Here is a 24,573-nt window from a genome sequence, read left to right as displayed (position 1 = left end):
TTTCGTTGAAATCTGTCGAGTGGTTTTTATTTCTATAAAGAACATACAGACAGATAGACAGACAGACAGACAGACAAAAAATTTTCTGATTGCATTTTTGGCGTCAGTATCGACCACTAATCACCCGCTGATAGTTATTTTGGATATATATTTCATGTACAGAATTGACCTCTCTACAGATTTATTATAAGTATAGATATAGAAGATTTGATGATGACACATTACATGATGCATATGTAACGCGAGAAAAACCCATTTCTTTTCAGGCAGGCTTTTTTTTTCGGGTGGATAATCATCTAATGACTCCCGCCTTGGGCGAGGTGAGAGGGAGTGTCAAACTCTTAATGATTAAAAACCACCCTATTTCTACCCCATGCTTTTCGAGCAGGAGCCCCGGTATACTCGCTAGGTAATCTGCAGCTCCAGAAGGTAGAAAGGCTACGGCTATGTTCATTTAGAAATACCTTATATTTATTAAATTTTGATCAGTTTCTGGTCCCATGTTACTAAAGGCGAGCTTTATCACTAAAGATTTTTGGAATCCTAATGACACTTTGTCCAACCAGTGAATCAAGTCATTCAGAAAAGGCAGGTCAAGGTGAATTATATGGAATTATCCAAATAATTGATCAAAGAATCATCGTGAATATTAGGTCAAAGTCAAAGGGCTTGCGTCAAAGTCTACACGTCTCAGTGACGACAGTCGACTTGACCACAGACTCGATAAGAATTCTTAGTAAATTATTAATACATTGCACAATGCAATACCTATAAGATGCAGTTTGGTTTTGATTCATTCATAGTGTAGGCTTTAAGGAAAAATACGTCTATTAGTTAATTTTATATCAATGTTAGACGTTTATGGCTAGTTAAAAGACCGCTACTCGGCTGATGATGTCATTCAAGTACTTAAGTAGTAAATTAACATAATCGTGTGTAACGTTATTTTGTCAAACGTTTACTATCTGCTATCTGTTATGTTGGTTTACGGTAAACAAACAAGAAACCTTGTTTATTACGTATCACTTTATTGCACCTAATTGCGTCTACTTGCAAGATCAAGTTCATGAGACATAGATAGTGAGGATATGCCACATGCATGCTATGTATATGTATAGACTTACAAGACATAATATCAGTAAGAAGTTTGTCTCGTTATTTGTATATTGTATAAACAAATAAATATAAAAAGAAAGTAGGTATATTAAGGACTTGGACACGGGTGGGGCCGTGTTCATGGTGTAGACGGTTCTGCAGCAGCCAGCCACCTTCGATGCAGTTCCAGGTGTTGCCACCACATATAGGTACTATCGTATCTACCTATAGCGACAGTAAACTGCTGAAGTGATCAAGTGTCGCGTTATGCTGTTACCATGATCTTATCGTATTGTTCTAGTATTACTATTTTAGTATCGAAATCTAAACCTGTTTTGTTTTAGTTTAGTTATTCTTTTTTGGGTAGGGGATGTTGTACAGACGTCTACACACACATGCATGTAAATGCATGTACACATTCATGTGTGTTGCTCTTTATATTCCCATTTTGCCACATTTTTCCAGACAGTCAGTTTTTCAGTCTTGTTAGAAACACGTGTAATCTGTGTGGCCAGTTAAATATAGTGTCGGTACCTTATCATCGAGTGTCTTAAGAAATTTTGTTCCTGCTCCACAGGTCTACATAAATAAAAATATGGCCTTAAGAAGAAGAAGAGGTTGGTATCATGGCCTGTGAGATTTTTTCGGAAATTGTGAAGAACGTTAGTGGTTTTAGGTTACTATTAAATATACATAACCCTGTATTAATTGAAAAAATCACAAATAAATAAAATAAACTTCTCATATTCTCACAATATATCGATTAATGGTTTGTTTGGTTTATTTTCTATAATAATGTGGGATTTTAAATAGGGTAATTCTCATTACGCACATTATTATTATAATATAGGCACTAAATGTCAATAGGAAAGTATTAATTTAATGTTGTTTTTTTCCTGAATTTTATAATATATAAACTTTTCTGCATCGAAAGTGGACGCAGTGTAATTTTGAATATTACTGTAAATTAAAGTCTAATTATTTAAACCGTACAAGCAACGCTTGTGTTTTTCAAAATTATTGTTATTAATTTGTGATTTGGTGCTTCACAATGAATCTCCCATCTGCAGGTATGTACTAACGAGTACAATACAGCATAAATTGAAATCGTTAGAGCAAAAAATAACATATTTTAGAAAGGAAGAAAACCAGTTTATTTGCACTGATTAGAAAAGTGATTACCATAAATCATTGATAAAAAAAAGTATATTCCGCAAAAAGTATTAAAATATTTATAGTTTTTACTTTGACTATAACAAAGCTCTTACTTAACTGTTTTCTGAACATTAACAGACTAAATGAAATATTGATGAATTAATACAGAGTGTAAACGGAACGCTACCGAAAAATTGTTTTTTTTTTTTTTGTTAATAATATTAAACGCTTTTGTTTTATTCATGCGACATCAGCCTTGCCAGCAGCTGATTACATGAAATAAACATAAAATTACTGATTTTATTTCAATAAAACACATTTTTTACCATCACCAGTTTGCAACGTTTGGGGGCGTTCCGTTTACGCCCTGTTTAGAAATATTAATTAAAGAAAATATTTGCAACAAAGCAAAGAAAATGCTGCCTTTTAATTGTCACTGTGGGTTATACAATGTGATAGGGGTGAGACTTCTAACCCGTTAAGGCTGAGTACTACATGTAATTTTATCGATAAAAAAAAATGGGGGTTTGAACCCCCTCCCCCTCAAAATTATGGCTATTACGGCGCGCTTGATACTTTATGTGATATCAAAGGTTGTATGCGTTGTAGAAACAAACGGTAGCTAATAATCTTGGCTAACTAATTCATTACCGTACTTTTTTCATATGTTTGATAATGTTTGGGTGAGAAAAAAATCATTTCTGAATTATTTTTACCGAAAAAATCGCTATTTTTCAATATTTTCAAGTGAGGGTACCCCATATTATTTTTTTTTGTCGATAAAATTAGATGTAGTACTCAGCCTTAACGGGTTAGAAGTCCCACCCCTATCACATTGTATAGAGGGTCTATATTGGGCGTGTATAGTGGGTCTACATTGAGTGTCTAACTTTGTAGCCATAAAATTTCATTTATCTACGAAAGGTGGTAGATGTGATTAAGTAATTTTATTACCTACTAGCGCACCTCTCGAATTTTGTTTCAAATAATACAAACAAAAACAAATATGATAATTTGTAATATTTTTATACATAAGAATCTTTTCCTAGCAATAATAATCCCAACGAAAAAGAATCAGTGGGATCGGTGAGGCTGTTCTTCAGACTTTCGCTTAGCAACACATTCAACAATTCGTTTCAGTGGAGTGATAAAATGAGGTTTAATAAAAAAAAAAAACAGATTACACCGCTTTTTTTCCCGTTAGGAGTAGAATTTACTGAAATCCTGCATATTCCTGCCTATTATGCCAAGTATCAGCCCAATCCGTCTAGTGGTTTGAACTGTGCGTTGATAGATCATTATGTCAGTCAGTCAGTCATTTAGACTAACAGCCGTCGCGTCGCAAACTTTGTTTCACACAATGCAAACAAAAACAAATATGAACATTTGAATTTTTTTCTCGCATATTAATCTTTTCTTAGCAATAAAAGGGATTTTTAACATAAAAACAATCAGTGAAATTGGTTCGGCTGCTCTCGTTTTCGCTTAGTAACACATTCGGCGATTTATTTTTATATTATAGAAGAAGATACATGATCTATAACAATGTCTGCCAGGTATTAAAAAAGTCAACATTGAGCATTTGAAAAAATACAATATTTTTATTCGGGAGTACACTACGTACTTACACAATGGATAGATATAAGTTTTTAAACTGACATGGTCACTAACACTATTTAGAACTTATGACGGGATATGACTGGGTTTACCAGATTAACCAGTTAATCCGTGATCATGGCGCTTACAACAGTGCCGAAATATCGGAAACTCATCAAAATTAATAAACATGGTAAATATCCCGTCATAAGTTCTAATAACAATGGATAGAGTTCAGTTTCAACGTCAATGATATAGTTCAGTAGGAGGAAGGAAAATAGTTTAAATTATTCAAGAAAATGTTCATTCACTAATTCTTGCTCTATTATACGTAATTGACTACGTAAGCCAGTGACAAGTCGCTTCAAAAAACACACTCAACATTTCTTACATAGGTACTTTGTAAGAAATTATGGTTAAAATAATATCTGATAAGAGAAAGTAAAAAAAAGGACACGTACCTACTGCACCTAATTATCTTGTTTGAGTTAAAATAAATCAGCATAGGTCGCAACTGCGACTCCCGGACAAAGGGTCTCGGGTTCGATTCCCGGGTCGGGCAAAGTATTACTAGGGTTTTTATGGATTTCCGAAAATTTCTTAGAGTAATACGGAGTCTGGAAAGACTACCCTTCGGGGATAAAGGCGTGACGTTTTGTTGTGTATGGACTACGTGATTATTAGGGTCAATAACAAACGGTACTTACCATATTTAGTGTTATTGGGACTTTTTTTTGCATTCTTACGTACATAGTTATGATTAAGGTTTGATGATTTCAATGAATCAATTCCTGTGAATGGGTGACGTTTATGGAAGACCCTGGCATGCTTCTGATAAGAGGTCACGCGAGGTAAGGTAGTATAGGATGAGCCACTGTAGACATAAACCAGACGCACAGATCTCGCGCTGAGAAGCGCACGCGCCGTTCACGAAGCTTTTAATATTACGCTCGGAGATCGATATAAAATTAATATAAACACCAGCTGACATTGTTTACATTCCGGATTGGTGTACAAGAAAGTGTTCTAATTGCGGTTTCATTGTGTTAATTGGTATTAGAGTGGTATAAAAGGAGTTATAAGAGATTATAGTTCATAGTTTCATGTGGTTGTTTGTTTGTGTACGGTGACTGTGAAATGGGTACTGCGAAGAGCAAGTTGGCTGATTGTAGTTGTAGCTCGTGTTGTGGGTTCCATAAGTGGGAATCACATGAAATTCATCATGACTTGCCTCGCCCGCCTCATCTAGATACACCTAACAGAGAAGTGAGAGAAGGTAAAGTTATATAGTTATATATTTTTAAAGTAAACTCTACATAGAATGTACTACTTTAAAATTAGACTTATTATAGGAACTACAATATGTCAGATCCAATTGAATAAAAAGTTAATAATTATTTACACCATTTTTAAAACTCTTAAAAGACATTCTTAGTCAACTTCTTATCGAATTATTGTAGATACTAAGCCGCATGCGACCTGCGCTTGCGACTTTTTTACGTTTTACTCCGGTAGGTCGAGGTCACCTTTATTTTTCATATTTTGAATGATGTAAAGTCTAAATATAAAATCGATAAATTGAGACGATGATAAAAAATTCTTACATGTTAACATATATAAGAGATAATGAGTTTACCTACCTACATATGTTTACCTCCGTAGAGGTATGTGTATTAGCTGTTTCCTCATATTTTATAATAGATAACGCGTGTTGATAATTAACATAACATGAATAAAATGTTAGAAGACACTGGTATTGGTTATATCAGCTGTTGTAACAGACATATAACGTGCTACCTACTGAATTTACTTATACGATAAATTATATAGATATTAGGTAAAAGAAAAGAACTATATAAAATAAAATATAAATATAAAATAATGAAAAATATACTTTAAACATATCTATCATTAAGTTGAATATACATTGCATAAGAAGAATGCTTATTAGATAGATTATTTATTTAGCATTTACATTTATATTACTTTTTGCATTAGCTACGAATAAACGTGTGATTCCACTAATATGTTAATGGATTGATTGACAGATTGGTCGTTTGTATCTACATATTACGTAGGTGTTAAGACAAATTGATTTGTCAACATGTTTAGGTATAAATTCAGCCTATTTTTGCAGTACCATTCTAATGAATCACTACTTAGGTATACAATTGAGATGTTTAAACAGCTGTTTATGACGATGTTAGTATACATATTGAGTAACTGGTAACCTTCCATTATAATATAATACTCAAAAAATTCTTTAGAGTACAATACAGGTTGATTTTTGAGTTTAACTTTTTTTTTATTTGGTATTAGGATTTTCTCCTGTGTCGTGGATGCGTTTACAAACATACAATTTCACATGCACTTGACACCCAGACCCGAAACAACAATTTGTGGATCACACAAACAGTTGCTTCGTGCGGGAATCAAACCTGCTACACGTTACACGGCAGCCAGTTGCCCAGCCATCGCGCTATCCGTGTAGTCAAATAGACTTAAATAGTAATAAAATATATTTAAATAATAGGTAGTAGATAATTAAACACTACCTAATCGCTATTAATAATAATTTTCACAATAGATTATATAGACAAAAGACACAATAGACATTAAAACATGAATGAAAATGAAAGAAAAAAAAAAGTTGAACATCGTCCAATTTTCGTGATCTGTCCTACATTTCTCTGTCAGTCAGATTGAATTCTGAATTTAAATTTGACAGAAACAAACAAGGTTGACTTTATACAGCGTTTAATTTATGAGTTGCCATCGTTTTGAAGTGGGTTAAAAATAAATATTCATGGTTTTTAGTTGGTTGGTGCAGCTGGTGGCAATATTCTGATTCTTCTATAAACACCAAGGTTTGTTAATGAAAACATTGGAGAGTGAGGTTCCTTTACTGTTTTTCTTTCTTTTTTCACATTTAAAATATTCCTATATTTTGAATTTATTTGTCTCACTGCTACACTCAGAGACATTTAACGAATACTTAAAGTGTTCCTTAGTAACGATTTTGTATAGTAAACAATTGCTAATGACTGGGTTAATAATCATTTAATACTCTGAGTACCATGTTTAAACATTTTTTTTTAAAAGATGTCTCATTTCATTATTAAAACCAACAGAAGTATCGTTAAAAATAGAGAATTTTATCGAAATTCCACAATTGGGACGTGTCCCTATACAAGTACGATATCACAACTATTTGTACTTCCATTTATCACTTGCCTGGCAAACTCGTTCCGTCCTCAGAAGCCTCGAGCGCTACTGTTTGTAAACTGGTTTACATCTCAAGTCGCAAGTACCTATTGGGATAAACTACACATCAAGTTACAAAAGCCAGTATAAATTGACCGTTCTTTGTGAGGAAAGTGAACACAAAGGGAGACCCATGATATATGGTTTTGTATAGTTTGATGTGTACATAACATACATATTATATGTGTGTCGATGTGAATGTCAATATTACTAGTACAAGAACTCTTTATTTAACAGCAACAAGTTTAATCGTTCAATTAAAAAAAGATAAAGGCACTTGAAACAATTTCTTTTTATTATCAGTTAGCAACAAATGCGTTTGTTTGAACAAAATGATAAGAAAATAATGTTATTATTATTATTTGGATTAGTCATTTATTTCTCTACCTATTCATTTATTAGGAATGACGTTGTTGATATTGCATTATGATAATAGGGATTTTTATAACGATTCTATTGAAACGATTTTAGTTTTGTATTTTGCATAAGTCCGGGGTTGATGGCCTTAAAGGAGTAATGGCCAATCGAAATATTATACAATGTGATAGGGGCGAGACTTCTAACCCGTTAAGGCTGAGTTCTACACCTAATTTTATAGACAAAAGTCGGGGGTCGAAGTGGTCGAATCCCCTCCCCCTAAAAGTTATGGCTATTTTAATATTTTTTTTACTTTTTTTGATATCAAAGGTTGTATGCGTCGTAGAAACAAAAAAAAAAAAACGACAAACGGTAGCTAATAACCTTGGCTAACTAATTCATTACTTTTTTCATATGTTTGATAATGTTTTGGTGAGAAAAAAAATCATTTGTGAATTATTTTTACCGAAAAAAACACTATTTTTCAATATTTTCAATTAGGGGTTCAACCCCCCATATTATTTTTTTGTCGATAAAATTAGATGTAGTACTCAGCCTTAACGGGTTAGAAGTCCCACCCCTATCACATTGTATTATTATTATTATCGAAATAAAATATTTAAGGATCCGATAATTAGATATCACTTGCATAAGTGTTTAATTCGCTGTACAATGTGGAAGAGGCTAAAAATTTTGCGAAAATTAAAAAAAAGTAAGTAATTTCTTTTGTTTTAACTACTGCGAAAATTTTATTGATGTTCACTGTTTTACACAAGTGCGGTGTTAGCTTCTTAAAGTGCTTAATGGTGATATTTGTATTTGTTGCAAAGTATGCGAACAATAGTAATAATATTATTCTGAATTAATATAATTCATTTCTGACAGAGTTTAGAAAAACCGATGCCCAAAAACCCCGGATTAGCCTTATTTACTTATAATTATCATCATCATCAGCCGAGAGACCTACTTATAATACCTAAACATAATTGACGAGCCAAAGTATATAGGCCTTATTACTAATTCTTTATTACTCACAAAGAACTCGATGTACTTACAAGAAGTCCCTAAGTAAAGTCCCCTAGTTTACCTACTTCTTTGTGTTAAAATGTCCTTCCTTAGCGTTCGTAGTAACCGCAGTGTGTGTAGCCATATTTGCGAACTAATAAATATAGTAATTAAAAGGAAAACGTAATAATTGTCAGTAATTAAAAACACATATTTAGGAATATTTCTTAATAAATAAGCAAGAATGTAGTATAAGTCTTAGTATAGGCGCCTACGCATACATTGTTACGATATGGTTCCGCTTAGTTATAGCATACAATTCCATATTTCTGCATAAGGTAACACTACTTTTTTTTAAGGTATTCGTATTCTTAAGTGACGTTTTTCATCAATTACATGTACTTAACATGTTTAGACACAACAAAGAAATGATTAGGTAGTTACCTGAGTAATAAGAAACCTCATCCTTCTTTTAAGGAAAATCTTGTGGGGAAAACCAACTTAAGGTTCTACCTAAGGATCTACCTTTATTAGGTCACCTCTCTTTATTAGGTCATCTATGTAAATGACCTAATAAAGTGCTGGTTCCTGGTGCCTGGTGCTGGTTCAGATCCAACAGTTCCATCAGACAGATTTGGAAGAAATTGAGATGAGCTTATATGCATTGCACGTTATGTATATTAGGGTAGAGACTATAACCTCCTCACGCCCCAGCCGTCGCGAGAGACACTCCGGGCGTAGGGGATCGCGAGACGATCTCCGGCCACCGTAAGTGCGGGCCTGCGGACGGCGAGCAAGGGTAGCTCGCCGCCCGACCAGATCCAGACCCGTGCGTGCGGCGCGTCGCGTTCCGCGCGCGCCTCAAAGAGCCATCAGACCACCACAGATGGGGCCCAGTAGGGCTGATGCCTGATCCGGAGCTGCGGACTACCTAGCGGGTTTACCGGGGCTTCGGGTCGAAAAGCAGGAGAAGGAACGGGGTGGTTTTTAGTCAGTAAGAGTCTGACACTCCCTTTCGCCTATTGGATGATTTTCCCCCTCAAAAAAAAAAAAAAAAAAAAAAGGGTAGAGACTATTTCTTATTTTAATATCCGACTTGTAGATTAATTTTAAAACATTAGCCACGTATTTTTTATTTTTTTATGGAAACAAATACTTTCGAAGATATATTGATTTGAAATATCGTGTAACGTCACCTCTAGATACGTTTTATACGCAGAAATGTTGTATTTGTCGTCACTCCTAAATTTTGATTTGTTTTATCTAAACATTGTTATGTTATGTGACAAAATAAAAAAATACTTGTCTAATATTTTTTCATATACCTAACAGACGAAATAGATTTTTAATTTTCATACTTCGTCATCTTCCCTGTTATAATGACAAATTACATTGTTTAGGTTTAGGTTAAACCAACGCAGTATAGTGCCACTGTAGGTAATGTGTGATTCATTTGCAACCATTTACCTGTTATTATTTTGATTATTTTTTCTTCAATTGTGTTTATGATGACGTTCAGTAAATATTTAATAAAGCGACGTCATCAATACCTACTCAGGATAACTAGTAATGGTAAAAAGTAATTCAATAGAATGTGGTAAATTATATAGGCCATTGTTTTAGTACATAATGCGTTAATTACGTACATACGCTATTTACATTGTTATGTTTAAATTGTGGTTGTAATTGACCATTTAAAGTTTTAAACAAATACATAAAAGTAAAACAAATACATACCGGCCGAATTGAGAAACTCCTCCTTTTTGGGAAGTTTCGCCTAAAAAAATATTGTAGATACGAATTGGATTTTAAACAAGTATTTGCCCTATTCTTTTAAGTCTCTAACTGTTTTAAGTTTGTTTATAACCACGAGTAATGCAAAGCATAGGTAGAATCGCGGGAAATATATAAGTAAAAGAATATAGGAGAGACTCTCTTAGAAAAAAAATAACCGCAATATGAAGTAAGTCACCTTAAGTAACTATTTTGTTAGTAGATTATAAGTGAGTGTTATGTATAGCAAGTACTTTAGGTATAGATGTAGGTATTATAAGTCATCTATATAACTCGAGACAAAGAATACAGTTTTCCTTATAGCAAAATAATGCAGTAGGTAATTACATTTAATAAATGTAGTGTAGACATCTACGTAAGATTTAATTACAAGAATTATAAAGTAAAATAATTATGATTTTATTAATTTGGAATAAGTATTTACTTATAGTGACTCATATTTAGGATTGTATCACATACTCGAATAAACATATTATAGGTAGAAAAATACATAAAAACGACAGTAAATTAACTTATCAATGTCATAAAACATTTGAAAGTGAAAGTGAGTTATTACAACGTATGAAATAAATAATTTTGGCAAATTTTTGACAAGTCTCTTTTAACTTGATATATGCAGTTATTTTTAATTGGTAGCTGTGAATTGTTTTGGTTAATTCAGTATCAAAAAGCCAAACCATAAAATTATTACCCTACTAACTTCTGTCAGCAGCTTCGCCTGCATTCCCGTGGGATATAAGGTATCCTATCACCCAAGTCAGCTCATACCCTGTCTGTGTACCAAATTTTATCAAAATTCGTAGTAGTTTTAACGTGATCGACTGACAAACATCCAAACAAACAAACTTACTTTTCTCACATTTATAATATTAGTGTGATATACAGTGTGATATTCCAACATCTGCTAAAAAAAACATCAATACAGTACAATATAAAGTATTTTGTTGACCCTGGTCACTTATCTTCGGTGTCGATTGTACATACAAATTAGTTTAAAGGAATGTCTCTTAAACTAGTTGGCAATAAGATAAAGAGGCTGGGTACCGACGCTTATGTCATGTCATGTAGTTCCAAGGCAAACGACTCAACTCCGTCCTACAGTTTCGCTACGTCTATAAACTATGAAGGCTCGATCTTGACTGACAGTTGTAAACATAAACATAAATAGTAGGCATAGTATATGTGATTGATGACACATGCATTGTTTATAAGTAGGTGTCTATTTGAACCTAGGCTACGATTGTTAGTTAGGATAGGGCTGCTTTGTTGATCGATAGAGACTATCAGTATAATTATGTCGGGGTCAATTTCGATACAAGACTTGAGTTATGTAATTATGTATCATTAATGGGTCAACTATTTGATACAGACAGCTATCCTTCCCGGCACTTCCATCCCTATCATATATATGGTTGGCAGGCCACAGCAAATCTGTATTTCCGAAAGAAAAGGGCGTACTCCTTTTTAAAAGGAGGCCGGCAACGCACCTGTGACTACTCTGGTGTTGCGGGTATCCATGGGCAGCGTGGAGGTGACCCGTCTGCTCGTTTGTCATATATCCCATAAAAAAACCCCAAACACTCTTTAACCCAGGAATGGAATCAGAAATGCCTTACCCGATAGCCAACTGTTTACAAAAATTCAAACAGCTAGAATACTATCCTTAGTTAAGAGTCTTGTAACTATGTATGACTTGTATGTAATGATAAATTATTTTTCTTGATAACTAATTAACAAAGACAATGCAATTAGCGTACATCTGTTGTCGGCACGTACGGTCCTAATATGTATTGCGATTGTCAAGTCAAACCTACATGCACGTGGTAAAAACTATACGATACAAAAATACCTTTGTTACAAGGTGTTAAGGATTATTTTCGTGCAGTTGATAGAATGAGGAAGAAGTGATAAATACTAGGTTCTAGATGTGTTTTTGTGTGGTAACCTTTTTTGTTGTATAGTGTTAGGTTTAACGAGGATCAAGTGCATGATAGTCCCAAGCTAATGCGTAACTAATAAAACATGTCAATTTCCTTCACCATATTGGTATTTACCGCCAATGCGGTAAATACTGGGGCACCAGTATATTAAACTAAACGTTTGTCATCCTCTTGCATGACCTAGCTATTTGTCAAGACCTTCATAATATCACAAAAGGTTGAATATGTACTCATATTCTTCACATTAGTCAAAGTCAATACAGTTACAAAATTGACCGGACTTCGCGGACTTTTCTTAACTGCGTAACCAAACAAAAATATACTCAAAGGTACTATGGGTAAATAAAAATACCCATAATACGTGGTGTGTGTGTACGTCTGTCCGTCATCTTCCGTTCTTTCGTAATCTCTGAATGATTCATTGTAACTGAGATTCACTCTTGAAATAGAGCGAAATAATTAAAAAGTTCACGTTTCGGGAGCGCGGTCATAATTCATTTGTGTTGATGAAAGAGTCAAATAAAAGTGGAACAATACGGGATTCATGTTTTAAAATTCTTGAAGTCGTGATAAAATAAAGAATGTGAGCAGTAATTATTCTATTTCATGATAACTACATATGTATGTATATTATAACACTTTCATACATGTTTCAATCTCTCGTATGCCGTATATAAGACAACAATAGAAAACACATTGTGTCTCGCGTGGATTCGCGTTCTGATCATACGAAGGGTTAAAAAAGTAGATAACAAATAAATTCTATGCACCTCTGTCAATGACTTTCAGCAATGTACTAATATTACCTACGTCTCTAATGACCAAAATTCCGACGTAGAACGCTATTTGACTACAGCGACTATGGCATACCTATTTGCATAAAATGCATCTTCTCACAAGTCATTAAAATTTAAGTGTTACTTTAACCTGTAGTCTATGAAGAACTGAAAAGAACCCACATTTACGTCAATTTCGCTGAATATTGTGTGCTAAGGATAATAAGCTATATAATACAGCTTATTTCGGTAATGAAAATGGGATGTCAACATTTTATTTAACTAATAATTTCATTTTCCTATCTTTATGAGATTGTAAAGCATCTCAATATTCTTTTACCATTTATTTAAGTGCAGCGAGCGACTCAGTTTGGGTTATCAAAATCATGATTTGAAATTTAACATTGGTTTTAATTTTTTGTGAGACGAATTAGTTCACGCCGCGTAGCAATAAATATTGAAAGAATCTACCATAAACTTACGAACGGAAAGTATGTAAATTATGAATTATGAAAAGCAAAACTGAAATATTCAGCATTGCAGCCTTGACTTCGGCTTCTAAAATGTGCTAATTTCGTCTGTGTGTTTAACTCTGCAAATATGTATGTACTGCTTATAAATGTGTAGTTTAGTACGTGATTTCTGTTATACACATAACATAATACATCATTTTCTATGTATTTGAAGCGAAAACAATACTGTATACATATGCAGCTTAGTAGGTAGGTAGGTAGGTGTTTTGTATGTACATAATTATTATTCGTTTAGTTTTCAAGTCATCCATAGACCAATATAACCCTTCATCGTTCTGGACCACCCAATGCTTGAGTGCTTGACTGTCAGAGAATGCCCATGGCATTAAGTCCGCAAATTTTACAGTGTGTGTGCAATAAAGCTTTCAAATAAATAAATAAAAATAGTTTATGTCACTTTTTAAAAGCCAAACCACTATTTGATTGGTCTTCTTTGACTTGAAAAAACAAACAAACAAAGTTTTATATACATACTTATTACTTTAGTTTGGTTACAAAAACGTTGTCCGAATAAAAAGTATCTGCCTACCTGATTTGTTCATGTAGGTCATGGTTTGTCTTCGTACCGAATAATAATCTCCGAAAATTCATTATCACAAGCGTACGTAGTAGTATAGGTATTGACGTTGTACATATATCCTAATATAATAGGTGTACCAACGTTGTATAACGTAACAATAGGTACTATCTGCTGTACTCAGAGACATTACATAATGATTACTTAAACTATTCCTTAGTAAGGATTTTATTCCGTAAACAATTGGTAAGGACTGGGTTGAGTATTCATTAAATTACTCTGAGTGCTGCTGTAAGAATTTTCTAATAAACTAAGTTAATACTGATTGTATTAACTATCCAAAACGAACACGGTAATTATGTCACGAGCCGTAGTAAAGATAAAATTTACGTTCAACATTTGTCCAGTTTTACTAGACGAATCAGTCCACTTTTGATGCTCACTCTAATTTATGGAAACAATAAAATAAGTTATGTTACGATTGAAAAAAAATATATAAATTCCTCAGTTAACAACTATTGTCTGCGATTTCTAGTATCTACGTAACCGTCATAGAAACATCAAGCATTTATATTGCTGTAACAAAACAGATAAATAATAAAAAGATCTTCGTAAATTAACACTTTATAGGTGTTTAGAAAATTCTGAGAAAAATATCCAATTCATTTTTGCAACGGTTTTCCGTCATCGTCGTTTACTATAAAGCTATCAATGAATTGCATAGGCTACACGTGTGGACATGATCATAATATTCAATTATGCGCAAGATTGAGATCTTGTACGTAGATTAAAATCAAGTGCTCATCTAGATATGGCCACAATTAATGGCTGTTTAAGCGCATCTTACATTGCCTCCTAATTGTGAACCTACGCGATCTCCATCGCTGGTGTGTGTGGGACATCTATTATGCGCTGATTATTCCGAAGGCCGAACCTATCCCGCTATAGCAGGCATCCCACGTGGCAATTAATACCAAATAAGTTATTTATCACATCGACGATGAAAGGAGACCGGCCTTGTGGTGTTAGTAATTAGTAAGCGAAAATTGTCTCTAGCAAAGCCAGTCCAAAATTAAAGTGAGGTTAATGTTAGTAGAATTAATAAGTAAGTTACTTAATTAGTATTCGTGTAAAAAATGGCTCAGCTGTTTTATAAATAATAAATGGCTCCGATTCTAGTTAGTTCCAACTTTAGTTCAAACATTTATATTGAGAATTCATACGAGTGCAAAATTTTTTGATGTATTAATATTGTGCAGATTCTGGACCTCCGTGGTGGTCCAAAATTGAACTAGAATCTTTACGGGCTTGTTAACTCTCTTTCAATTATTATTGACTCAGACATTTTTTCCAAATCAATAGAACAGTGTACAGTCGATATGAATACGATAATGAATAAATGTCATCCATTGATCCCAATTAAAAGGTCGAATGTTAGTGTTAATTAAAGATAACTGCCGTTTGCATCAATAGGTGTTTCTATGACAAGATGATATTATAGTACTCAGTAGAAGTAGGAAGGTAATACAAACACTATATTATGAGGTAATCTGTAGACTTACAACAACCTTGAATTTTCAACAACTAACTGTACCTAATATCGAAATATCTGGTGACTTCATCTTCACACGAGATCGTAGTATAACAAATGGATATTAAAATATAATTTTATGGAAATTATTTCTATGACTTGATTATCGACTAATAATAGACATGTTACTTCATTTAAATTGTTTAGCAATGAATTTCATAGTTAGCACAGTTGACAATGATATCACCTATCTAGCCGCGGCCTTAGTAAGTCAGGTAGATACTAATGATATGAGTAAGACTTGATTGATTTTGTCAATGAACAGATTCGATTTCTAAGTAACTGGATGGAGCTTTTCATTATTTATTGACTATGACATCACCGGCCGTCTTGGAAGTAGGAGTTGTGGAGTCTGTCGCTGCAGTCAGTCCATGGCGGTACTTTAGAAGAACGAGACGTTTGTCAAAATAATTAGCAACACTCGATCTCGAACGAAACTCTTGTGTTCGCTAACTCATGTGGTGCTTAGTGGTATTGTAATGTTTAAAGTTGATGTGATCGTAAAATAATGGATTTCTTTAAAAATCTGTGGCGGCGGTATTTTCAGCGGACGGAAAAACATGTTATTGTTCATGTCCCGTTCCAACCAGGTATTTATTTTATTTGGTAGCTTCAAATAATGGAATAATTTATTTTATTCTGGTTTGTAAATTGGTAGAGTAACTAAATTATTTAAATAACCGTCAATTAAAAATCCAAATATTTATTGCCAATAATATTTTTTATCTGCGTAAAGTTGAATTTTATGCACCATTATATAATTTTTTTAATACCATTTATGAGATAATGTTTACAAAACTACGTTAAGTTTATAATGTGTACGCAATCTTAAGATTGACATCCTGGCCGGAAGCCAATAGTGAGGCGCGAAAATTTTTGACCATGACGAATATTAGCTCGTAAGTTTTCATTCATTAGTGGTTTATACTTTACTCTTAGAGAATTTATGACATTATTAACTATTAATTACATACTAGTCACCTGGGATACTGCTGTCCAAAAAATACTGGAAACACTCTAAAAGCCCGTTGAACGGTGATGAGCGGATCATGAAAATTGTGAAAAAACTTTTTTCCTTTACTTTTTTAACCTTTAGTCCCCGAAGGGGTAGGCAGAGGTGTACATTATACACCCACTTTTCAATTTTTTTTACCTTTACCTTATTATTATTTTGCCATAAAAATAAACAGAAGGTGATTTAAGATTATTTAATTCTACCTTTGATATAATTGATGCAGATGACATCAGAGTCTTGACTTATGAACTTCGGATTTCTTAATTATTAACCAGATTGTACAAGAATACCAACGTATATTAACGTATACATTATAAGACTATGATATATGATTATATATTTTATATTAATTAATGTAATTATATATTTCTTTCAATTCTACTGGAATTTGGGGGAATATTGGAAATACAAGTTATTCCAATTAGCCAGTTAGCTTGATAAGTAAATAAAATTTTAAATGATGAAAGAATATTTCAAAAGTATTGTGTTCTAAATATACAATGCAACCAAACAGTGCCATCTTTGCACCTTATAATATTAAAGTACCAATGTAGGTACAGGATATCTATGTCTGCCATATCTGTCTGAAATATTAATATACTTACTCTTCTATTTGTTTATTCAGATGCCGTCGACGCCGAGCGGCAGGGCGTGCTTGCGGTGCAGGGAATTGATTTCTGCATCGACACCAATGGAGAGAGCCATCACACGAACAAGTTTGACCTGATGAGAAGAAAGGTCGACAAATGCCTGGTGGTGCGACGAGGAGAGGCCTTCAAACTGGATATATTACTAAACAGGCCTTATGATGCCAGTAAAGACGCTGTCTCCTTTATTTTCTACGTTTCAGGTATGTCGTGATACACATTGGTTACTTTAAAAGTATCTTTATAATCATAAGACTAAATTAGTCTGATTAGGCAAATGAGAAACAGATGAATATTTTTCCCTATCAACTTTGAAGTAGATAGATTTTGTGAAAACCAACAAATAAAAATCGTTTACGAGTACTGTAGGTCTTAAAAAATATTCGTTGCAGATGGAAACCGAATCTGTGAAACCTAATGAACAATACAAAATATTTTTTGATTAGCATAAATCTGTAAGTATCGAATATGTAGCCAAGCCAGAAGTTCCCACATTTTTTACGAACCCAACCAATCTGTTTAAGTAGATAAGCCCTCTTTTTCTGTTCATGACCCTGACAAAGCAAAAAAGGATTTGTTAGTTAGTTTAGTTTTGTATATTGTTAGTATACGTAGGTACTGTAAACAAGAGGCTACGTTCAAGGTTACGATTTAATTGTTATGGAGGCTATAAATCTCGTGAATTACACATGACATTACGTAAACGTATTCCATCCTAGTCCCGGTGGACGATCTATCTCACAGAATGAGGTCATCTCGTTAAGACTATTTGTTTTTTCTTACACAGACGTAACATCACGAGGACCATCAGATGTGACGTCAGCTGCTGTACCGTTACGGGAGAAAGGTGCGCAGCCCAGCGGAGCCTGGAACGCGACTTATGAGGGTCAGATTGACTCTCATCTCATGGTAGCTGTGACTCCTGCAGCTGACTGCATTGTCGCTTCTTGGAGCCTCGAAGTAGACACAAAACTCAATCAAGGCCGTTCACTCAGTTACAAACATCCGGTACCAATATACATCCTTTTCAATCCTTGGTGCAAAAACGACACTGTCTATATGCCAAGTTAGTAACTAATTTATATAACTCATATATATTAATGAGCACTTTCTTAGTTCGCTTGATATTTTAATTGACCTGTTTATTTACTCTTCCAGGTCAAAGCCATCGTGACGAATTCGTATTAGAGGATGGAGGACTGATATATAGAGGGGTCTACAACCGCATCAAACCTTGTCCATGGTACTATGGTCAGCACGAGAAAGATATATTAGACTGCGCGCTTTATCTAGTCAGAGAAATTGGAAAGGTAATGAATTGTATTTATATATTATTCATTCATTTATCTACTTAGAAACTAACATTACTTTAGCTTTCTATATGAGTGAAACGGACAAAGTCGCATATTAAAAAAACAGTCTACTTTTGAAATGAAATAACCCATTATTGAAATTGTTGATTTCAGGTCAAAGGTCCTGCAAGAAGTGACCCGATTAGGACATCTAGGGCACTTTCAGCAGCAGTTAACGCACCAGATGATAATGGTGTTATTATAGGCAATTGGGGGGATAAGCCGTCAGACTACAGTGGAGGCACTAATCCCGTGAAGTGGGTGGGCTCATTAAATATTCTGCAGAGCTACTATGAACAGAAAAAGCCAGTCAAATATGGGCAGTGTTGGGTCTACGCTGGTGTACTGACGACAGGTAAGTGTGACTAAAACCATTGAAGTTATAGTGATTTTAAAATATTTGTGGAAGTTTAGGTTTCCTGGGTTTAATACAAGTAATAATGAAGTCTCGGGTACAATACAGTTTAGGGGTAGAAAACGATATGTGTGAATACGAATAATTAGCGATTTATTGTAAGATGGCTTTAAGAAACAGGATTATGATTAAGATTGTTGTTCGCAGTTTGTCGAGCTCTAGGCATTCCGTGCCGACCAGTCACAGGTTTCAATGCAGCTCATGACAGCCAAGGAAGTCTCACCATTGATTATATTATGGATGATCAAGGAAACCTACTTGATAATTTCACCACGGACTCTATATGGAACTATCACGTTTGGAATGAGGTAGGAACACTGTAATAGTTGTGGATAGATTAAATATAATTTTTCTCTATTTAAAAATAGACTGAAGGCACTTTTAAACGTCAAGGCAGATATTATATTATAAAAAATGTCTGTCTGTCGGTCAGTCTGTTAGTGAAACTATTTCTTTATCTGCTGAGTTTGTTTGATATTCAGTCTTGACCATTTTTGTATTATTTTACACGGACTGACTGCCATCCCAATCAACCCGTTCACAATACTTCACCTTATTAGATAAAATGCTATGATGTTTGTTGTTTTAGCTCGTTTTATGTTACTTTTAGTTTCGATTCGTGCATATTGCATGGTTGACATTTTTACGATGCATCAAACCGCTTCTTACGGCTTGTTCGAACATATTGCGTCTTAAAATAGTATGCGTTTGCGTACTACGCAAAATCCAATCGATTGATGAATCATTTAGTAAATGATATAAATAGCTAACCCAGATTGCCTTAGAAGCTATAACATCTTATCATTTTTTACTGCTGGGCTTTTATTTTATGGAATATACTTTGGTAACGAGAATATAGCCGTGTAAAGGATAACTTTGTTTTATAGGTATGGATGAATCGTCCAGATCTTGGCCCAGAGTATGGTGGCTGGCAGGCACTTGACGCGACACCACAAGAAACATCCGAAGATATGTACCGTTGCGGTCCAACTTCTCTAAGAGCAGTCCGGGATGGAGAGATAGAGAAACCTTACGATACTTCTTACGTCTTTGCTGAAGTTAATGCTGACAAGGTACTTGTGTACACCAAAATTACACAAATCAAACGCAAAAGCTACTTTTCACTTTTAAGTTATCAGTTCCGTATAAGAGGAGATTCTACCTGTTAATACAAAATTTGATACACTTGACTAAGCGGCTGAATTTTCTAATTTCAGATACTATGGAAATACTCTGGAGAGATACAGCCACTAAAGTTTATAAAAGTAGACACCGAATATGTTGGACAAAACATTTCAACGAAAGCTGTCGGAAAGATGGAACGCGAGGTATAATTATGTTTGTTAAAGTTACCCAACAATGAAATAATCATAATAATCTCTCTTAGGCTTTAAAGCTTCTTTCAAAGAGTAGTATTAATCGAAACAAAATGCCTAATAGATTATTAACATTCCAGGACATTACAAGCACGTATAAATATCCAGAACGAAGTAGCAAAGAACGTATGACTATGGAAAAGGCACTGCGCCAGTCGGACAACACGTTTGCGAGGTACTACCTCAACGATTCTTTCAATGACGTCAAATTCGACTTCGACCTTCTGGAAGACATTAAGATAGGGCAGCCCTTCAACGTGGTAAGTTTCGAATTGATTTATAGATTCACTATTGGACCTGCGGGAACTAAGTAAACTATAGAGAAGTAAGAGTTGAGTCTGTTAATAGACAGACATTTGAAAGTTGACTTGAGCTTATGACCTCAGTTTCTGCTGTGATTCTACGCAACATGCCATTCAATCTCTTGAAAGAGATGAGGACAAAAGTATCTTTACAATTAGTTAAAGTATCAGTTGCGCATGCACTAATTTCTTTTTTTTTTCTTATTTCAGGTTTTACGCGTCAAAAATACTTCAAGTACGGAATCACATAAGGTGAAGGGGGTCCTTCGTGTAGATACGGTGACGTATAGAGGAAATAAGGGCGATGCAGTGAAGAGGAAAGAATTTGGTTTTAACCTCAAACCCGGGACCAACGATGTCGTGAAGATGCTGGTCACTTTCGATGAATATTACAAGAGGCTGGTTGATCAGGTACTTGACTTACAGATACCTATTTACATACTGCAAATAGGACAGACTTGTTAACGCATAGATATGATATTTATCATGGCCGTTGTACAATTATCCATGTAGGAATTTTAAGACAATGTAAATTTTTTACCTTATATTATTTTGTTTTTTATAAACAAGGATAATGCAGGAACTCATCATTTGTTTCTTTTTTAGGGTTCTTTCAACATTGCTTGCCTAGCGTCAGTAGTGGACAAGAATTTCGACTTTTTTGCACAAGATGACTTCAGAGTTCGAAACCCTGATATCAAAATCAGTATTGATGGAAAACCAGTGTCGCATCGAGAGTTCACTGTCAACGTTAAAGTGGAAAATTCATTACCTATTCCACTTACTAGGGGCAGGTTCTGTATCCAAGGGGCTGGTCTTGATGAACAACTTAAGATTTACTTGAAAGAGGTAAGGAAAAGAGAATTTATTAATAACTAGCATTTGCCCGCGACTTCGTCCGCGTGGAATAATGATTTGGGTTTCGAATTAATCTTTTCCAAGTTCTACGGCTGCAGTAAATGTTATCAGAATCAATTCGGTATCTTAGTTATGTTTACTGTGAATTTAACTTATTTCTGTGGTTTAGTTATGTGAAAATAAAACATGAACAATCCCACCGGCGTTATACGCGCAGTAGGTACAGTGCCCGTTGCCATTAGATATCTCAAACTATCGTTGTGCCGAATTTAATTAGTTCAGTTAATTTAGTAAGTATGTAAAATATTTACTAAATTAACTAAACGCAATAACTAACATAAAAAAAAATTACAAATAAGTCAATACATACTATAAAGTTTGAAAGTTTGTTAAAGTGATACTACTAGCGCCATCTGTCTTACCATTAGCAAACTACCATGAGTTTCAATGGCGTTATTGGGTGTGCCGCAAGGTTCAGTTTGGATTCATGTGAAGCTTACTTACGTTTGTAATTTAATGTTTTTCCAGGATGTGCCGCCAGGAGCGTATGCGACTGCTCAGTTCAAGTTGACGCCACCGTGGGCAGGTCGCCACCAGCTCTCTGCCAAGTTTACATCGAAGGAAATGCGAGACATTGATGGGTTCTTGTCCTTTACGGTGGCAATGCCTGGCGCTACTAGAAACGGAAGAAATTAAGTACCATCAAATCTTCGTTGGAGTTAGGTAGATAAATAGGAAAATATATTAACAAATACTGCAAAGTATTTCCTAATTATTTCAAGTCCTAGACTGAATATTACATCTTTAGAATTTGTTTTGAAGTTTAAAGTTTGTCACTCTGATTTTTATGAAGGTATGATTTATTTATTTTTCACAAAGTCTTAGCTTTAAGTAGGTGTCTATTAAACACATTAACTAAAAAAAAATACTTGTGTTGATGCTACTTCTTATATTTATTTGCTTTTTCTTTACTATTTTTAATATTCTATAAGTTTTCTCAATAATGTTGTAGCTATTTAAATTATTTATTTTTACTAAATTTAAGATTGTTTGTACCTAGTGAAAATAAAAGTCTTATCTGTTATTAATATTTTATTTTGTACCAATACAACTAAACTAAGTAACGTTAGGATAATGTATTAATATTAAAATGAACTATTTCAGTGTGCATTATTACAATATTACTACTAAATTTATTTAAGCGTAATGACACTGCGGACTGCCTTAATTGGTGCTGTAATAAATATTTTTATATGACGTAATTAAAATAAACCAATAGATCAAACCAAACCAGCATTTTTAATTTAATTAGTCGACACTTCTGTTTGCAAATCAGTTATCCCTTTAAATTAGATCAGGTACTTCTGGATTGTCAACAAAATCTGCTGAAGGCTGTTTTTCACCAACTTTAAGTCTTGGATCTATGTAATCAGGTTTTGCTTTGGGTTGAGTCATTTTCGTAAAATCTAAAACATTTTCTGCAGGACCGATTTCTAGATATTCCCGTTTTGTTTGTCCAAGTTGATTAGTACAGTCTTTTGCCTTGTGTTCACAATACAACTGAGTTTTATTACCATCTTCATTTTTTGGATTAGCTGTTTTCTTAACAACAGCATTACATTTCGGCATTGTTACAAGCAAGTGACCTGTAATCTGTGAACGGTGCGCTGTAGAGTTAGTTGTATCGACCTCTGCCGGTAGATGGAGTTGAAATATCTTATTCTTTATCATTACTCTAACATAGTTGGGCTGTACATCAACATTCACAAGATTTGTGTCCATGTGTTTATACACTGCCAAGTCCAAAACATACTTTTCAGAATCATCATCAGTAAAGACGAAGTCTATTTTTGCTTGGTTAATATTAAATGGTCTTCCATCTGGAGCGAAAAACTTGTATACACGTTTGTCTTCTTGTTTTTTCTCTGGTTCATAACTTTTCCGTTTGAGCTCGCGCATTTTTTCAATTTCATAACGCACTTCAGGAGCATGCTCACATTTTTCTGCCCAAAATTTTTCGTTTCGTTTGTCTGGGTCCATATCTTTGTATTCATTTTCCCACTTATCCTGAATGTCTCGTTCCAGGCGAGACTTTTGCTTTCTTCTTTGATGTCTGTAGTTCTCTTGCTCAAAGAGTATGTCTGACCTTATAATTGGAAGGTTTTGCAAAGCTTTGATCCGGTCAGATCTATCAATCTCACTGCCATCAAGAAGGTTGAGTTGGGGCAAAGTACCAATTATAAAATCTCGATAATTTTCGTAATCAGTGCAAGGATTTCCCGTAAGGTATAAGTTGGTAAGATTGTAGTTACCTGTTAGACTTTCTACGCTTACGATTTCGCCGATAAAATTGAGAGTGAGATCTAACTTTTCTAAAGATTCACACCTTTCTAAGTTTTCAATGACTTCTATATTGTTGATCGCCAAGTTTAAGTAGACAAGATTTTTCAATTTGTTAAGGTTTTCAATTTTCGCGATGAGATTGCTTTGCATTAATAATATCTTGAGTTTCGGGCACCAGTCTTGGAGGTATTCTATTTTCTCAATGTTTTCTTGATGCAATGCGATCTCTTCTAACGGTGCGAGCAGGCAATCGTGATGTTCAGCCTTTCTGCGTACCATTTCTACACTGATTCGCACCATTATTGATGTTAAAAATATCTTGTAATATTATAATGATCGACTATTACCGCAGATATAAAAACTCAATGATACAAAGCTGCATGACAACCGTTGCTAAGTAACGTCTAAATTGTTTGGCACAGATAGAAAAAATACAAATTCTGATTTGAAACGTGTTTGTAAATATTTAAAAAACAAAATTACGAAAATAAAGAGTTCCAAATTAAATGCAGTTTGAATATCATTGAGATTTTTCATGAGTGTGTGGGAGGTATTTTATACGAATCATACGATTCTTAATGACTAGTGATACATATAACAAATAATTTATTTTTAGACGAATATAGGGTTGTTCTGTAAAAG

At 34.2% G+C, this 24,573-nt stretch overlaps 2 protein-coding genes across 5 annotated transcripts; one reads left to right on the top strand and one right to left on the bottom strand.

Moving 5' to 3' along the window:
• Positions 1-1,572: 1,572 nt before the first annotated feature.
• LOC118273436 (annulin) lies at positions 1,573-22,878 on the top strand. Of its 4 annotated transcripts, none has more exons than XM_050704266.1 (12): positions 1,573-1,712; positions 17,264-17,488; positions 18,073-18,351; positions 18,444-18,595; positions 18,752-18,992; positions 19,200-19,360; positions 19,940-20,125; positions 20,270-20,380; positions 20,509-20,688; positions 20,941-21,141; positions 21,337-21,579; positions 22,117-22,878. In XM_050704266.1, exons 1-12 carry the CDS (start codon positions 1,691-1,693, stop codon positions 22,282-22,284), a joined length of 2,169 nt encoding a protein of 722 aa, XP_050560223.1. In that variant the 5' UTR covers positions 1,573-1,690; the 3' UTR covers positions 22,285-22,878. The 4 variants fall into 4 exon arrangements, with proteins under 4 accessions (XP_050560223.1, XP_035446302.2, XP_050560187.1 ...); XM_035590409.2 differs by lacking the exon at positions 1,573-1,712 and adding an exon at positions 4,736-5,122; XM_050704230.1 differs by lacking the exon at positions 1,573-1,712 and adding an exon at positions 8,065-8,179.
• Positions 22,879-22,924: 46 nt separating this feature from the next.
• LOC118273437 (protein tilB) lies at positions 22,925-24,353 on the bottom strand. Its single transcript, XM_035590410.2, has one exon. It carries the CDS (start codon positions 24,229-24,231, stop codon positions 22,933-22,935), a length of 1,299 nt encoding a protein of 432 aa, XP_035446303.1. The 5' UTR covers positions 24,232-24,353; the 3' UTR covers positions 22,925-22,932.
• Positions 24,354-24,573: the final 220 nt, after the last annotated feature.

Source organism: Spodoptera frugiperda, chromosome 1 (assembly GCF_023101765.2).
Source record: "Spodoptera frugiperda isolate SF20-4 chromosome 1, AGI-APGP_CSIRO_Sfru_2.0, whole genome shotgun sequence".
NCBI lineage: Eukaryota > Metazoa > Arthropoda > Insecta > Lepidoptera > Noctuidae > Spodoptera > Spodoptera frugiperda.
Note: the sequence above shows the minus strand (reverse complement) of the source record. Positions and strands in the feature narration are given on the sequence as shown.

Excerpts from the sequence above, each read along its gene's own strand:
- LOC118273436 (XM_035590409.2), top strand. The coding sequence starts at position 4,984 with ATGGGTACTGCGAAGAGCAAGTTGGCTGATTGTAGTTGTAGCTCGTGT. Across the intron at positions 17,489-18,072 it reads CTTTATTTTCTACGTTTCAG|ACGTAACATCACGAGGACCA; the intron begins GTATGTCGTGAT and ends TTTCTTACACAG. Across the intron at positions 18,993-19,199 it reads CGCTGGTGTACTGACGACAG|TTTGTCGAGCTCTAGGCATT; the intron begins GTAAGTGTGACT and ends TGTTGTTCGCAG.
- LOC118273437 (XM_035590410.2), bottom strand. The coding sequence starts at position 24,231 with ATGGTGCGAATCAGTGTAGAAATGGTACGCAGAAAGGCTGAACATCAC.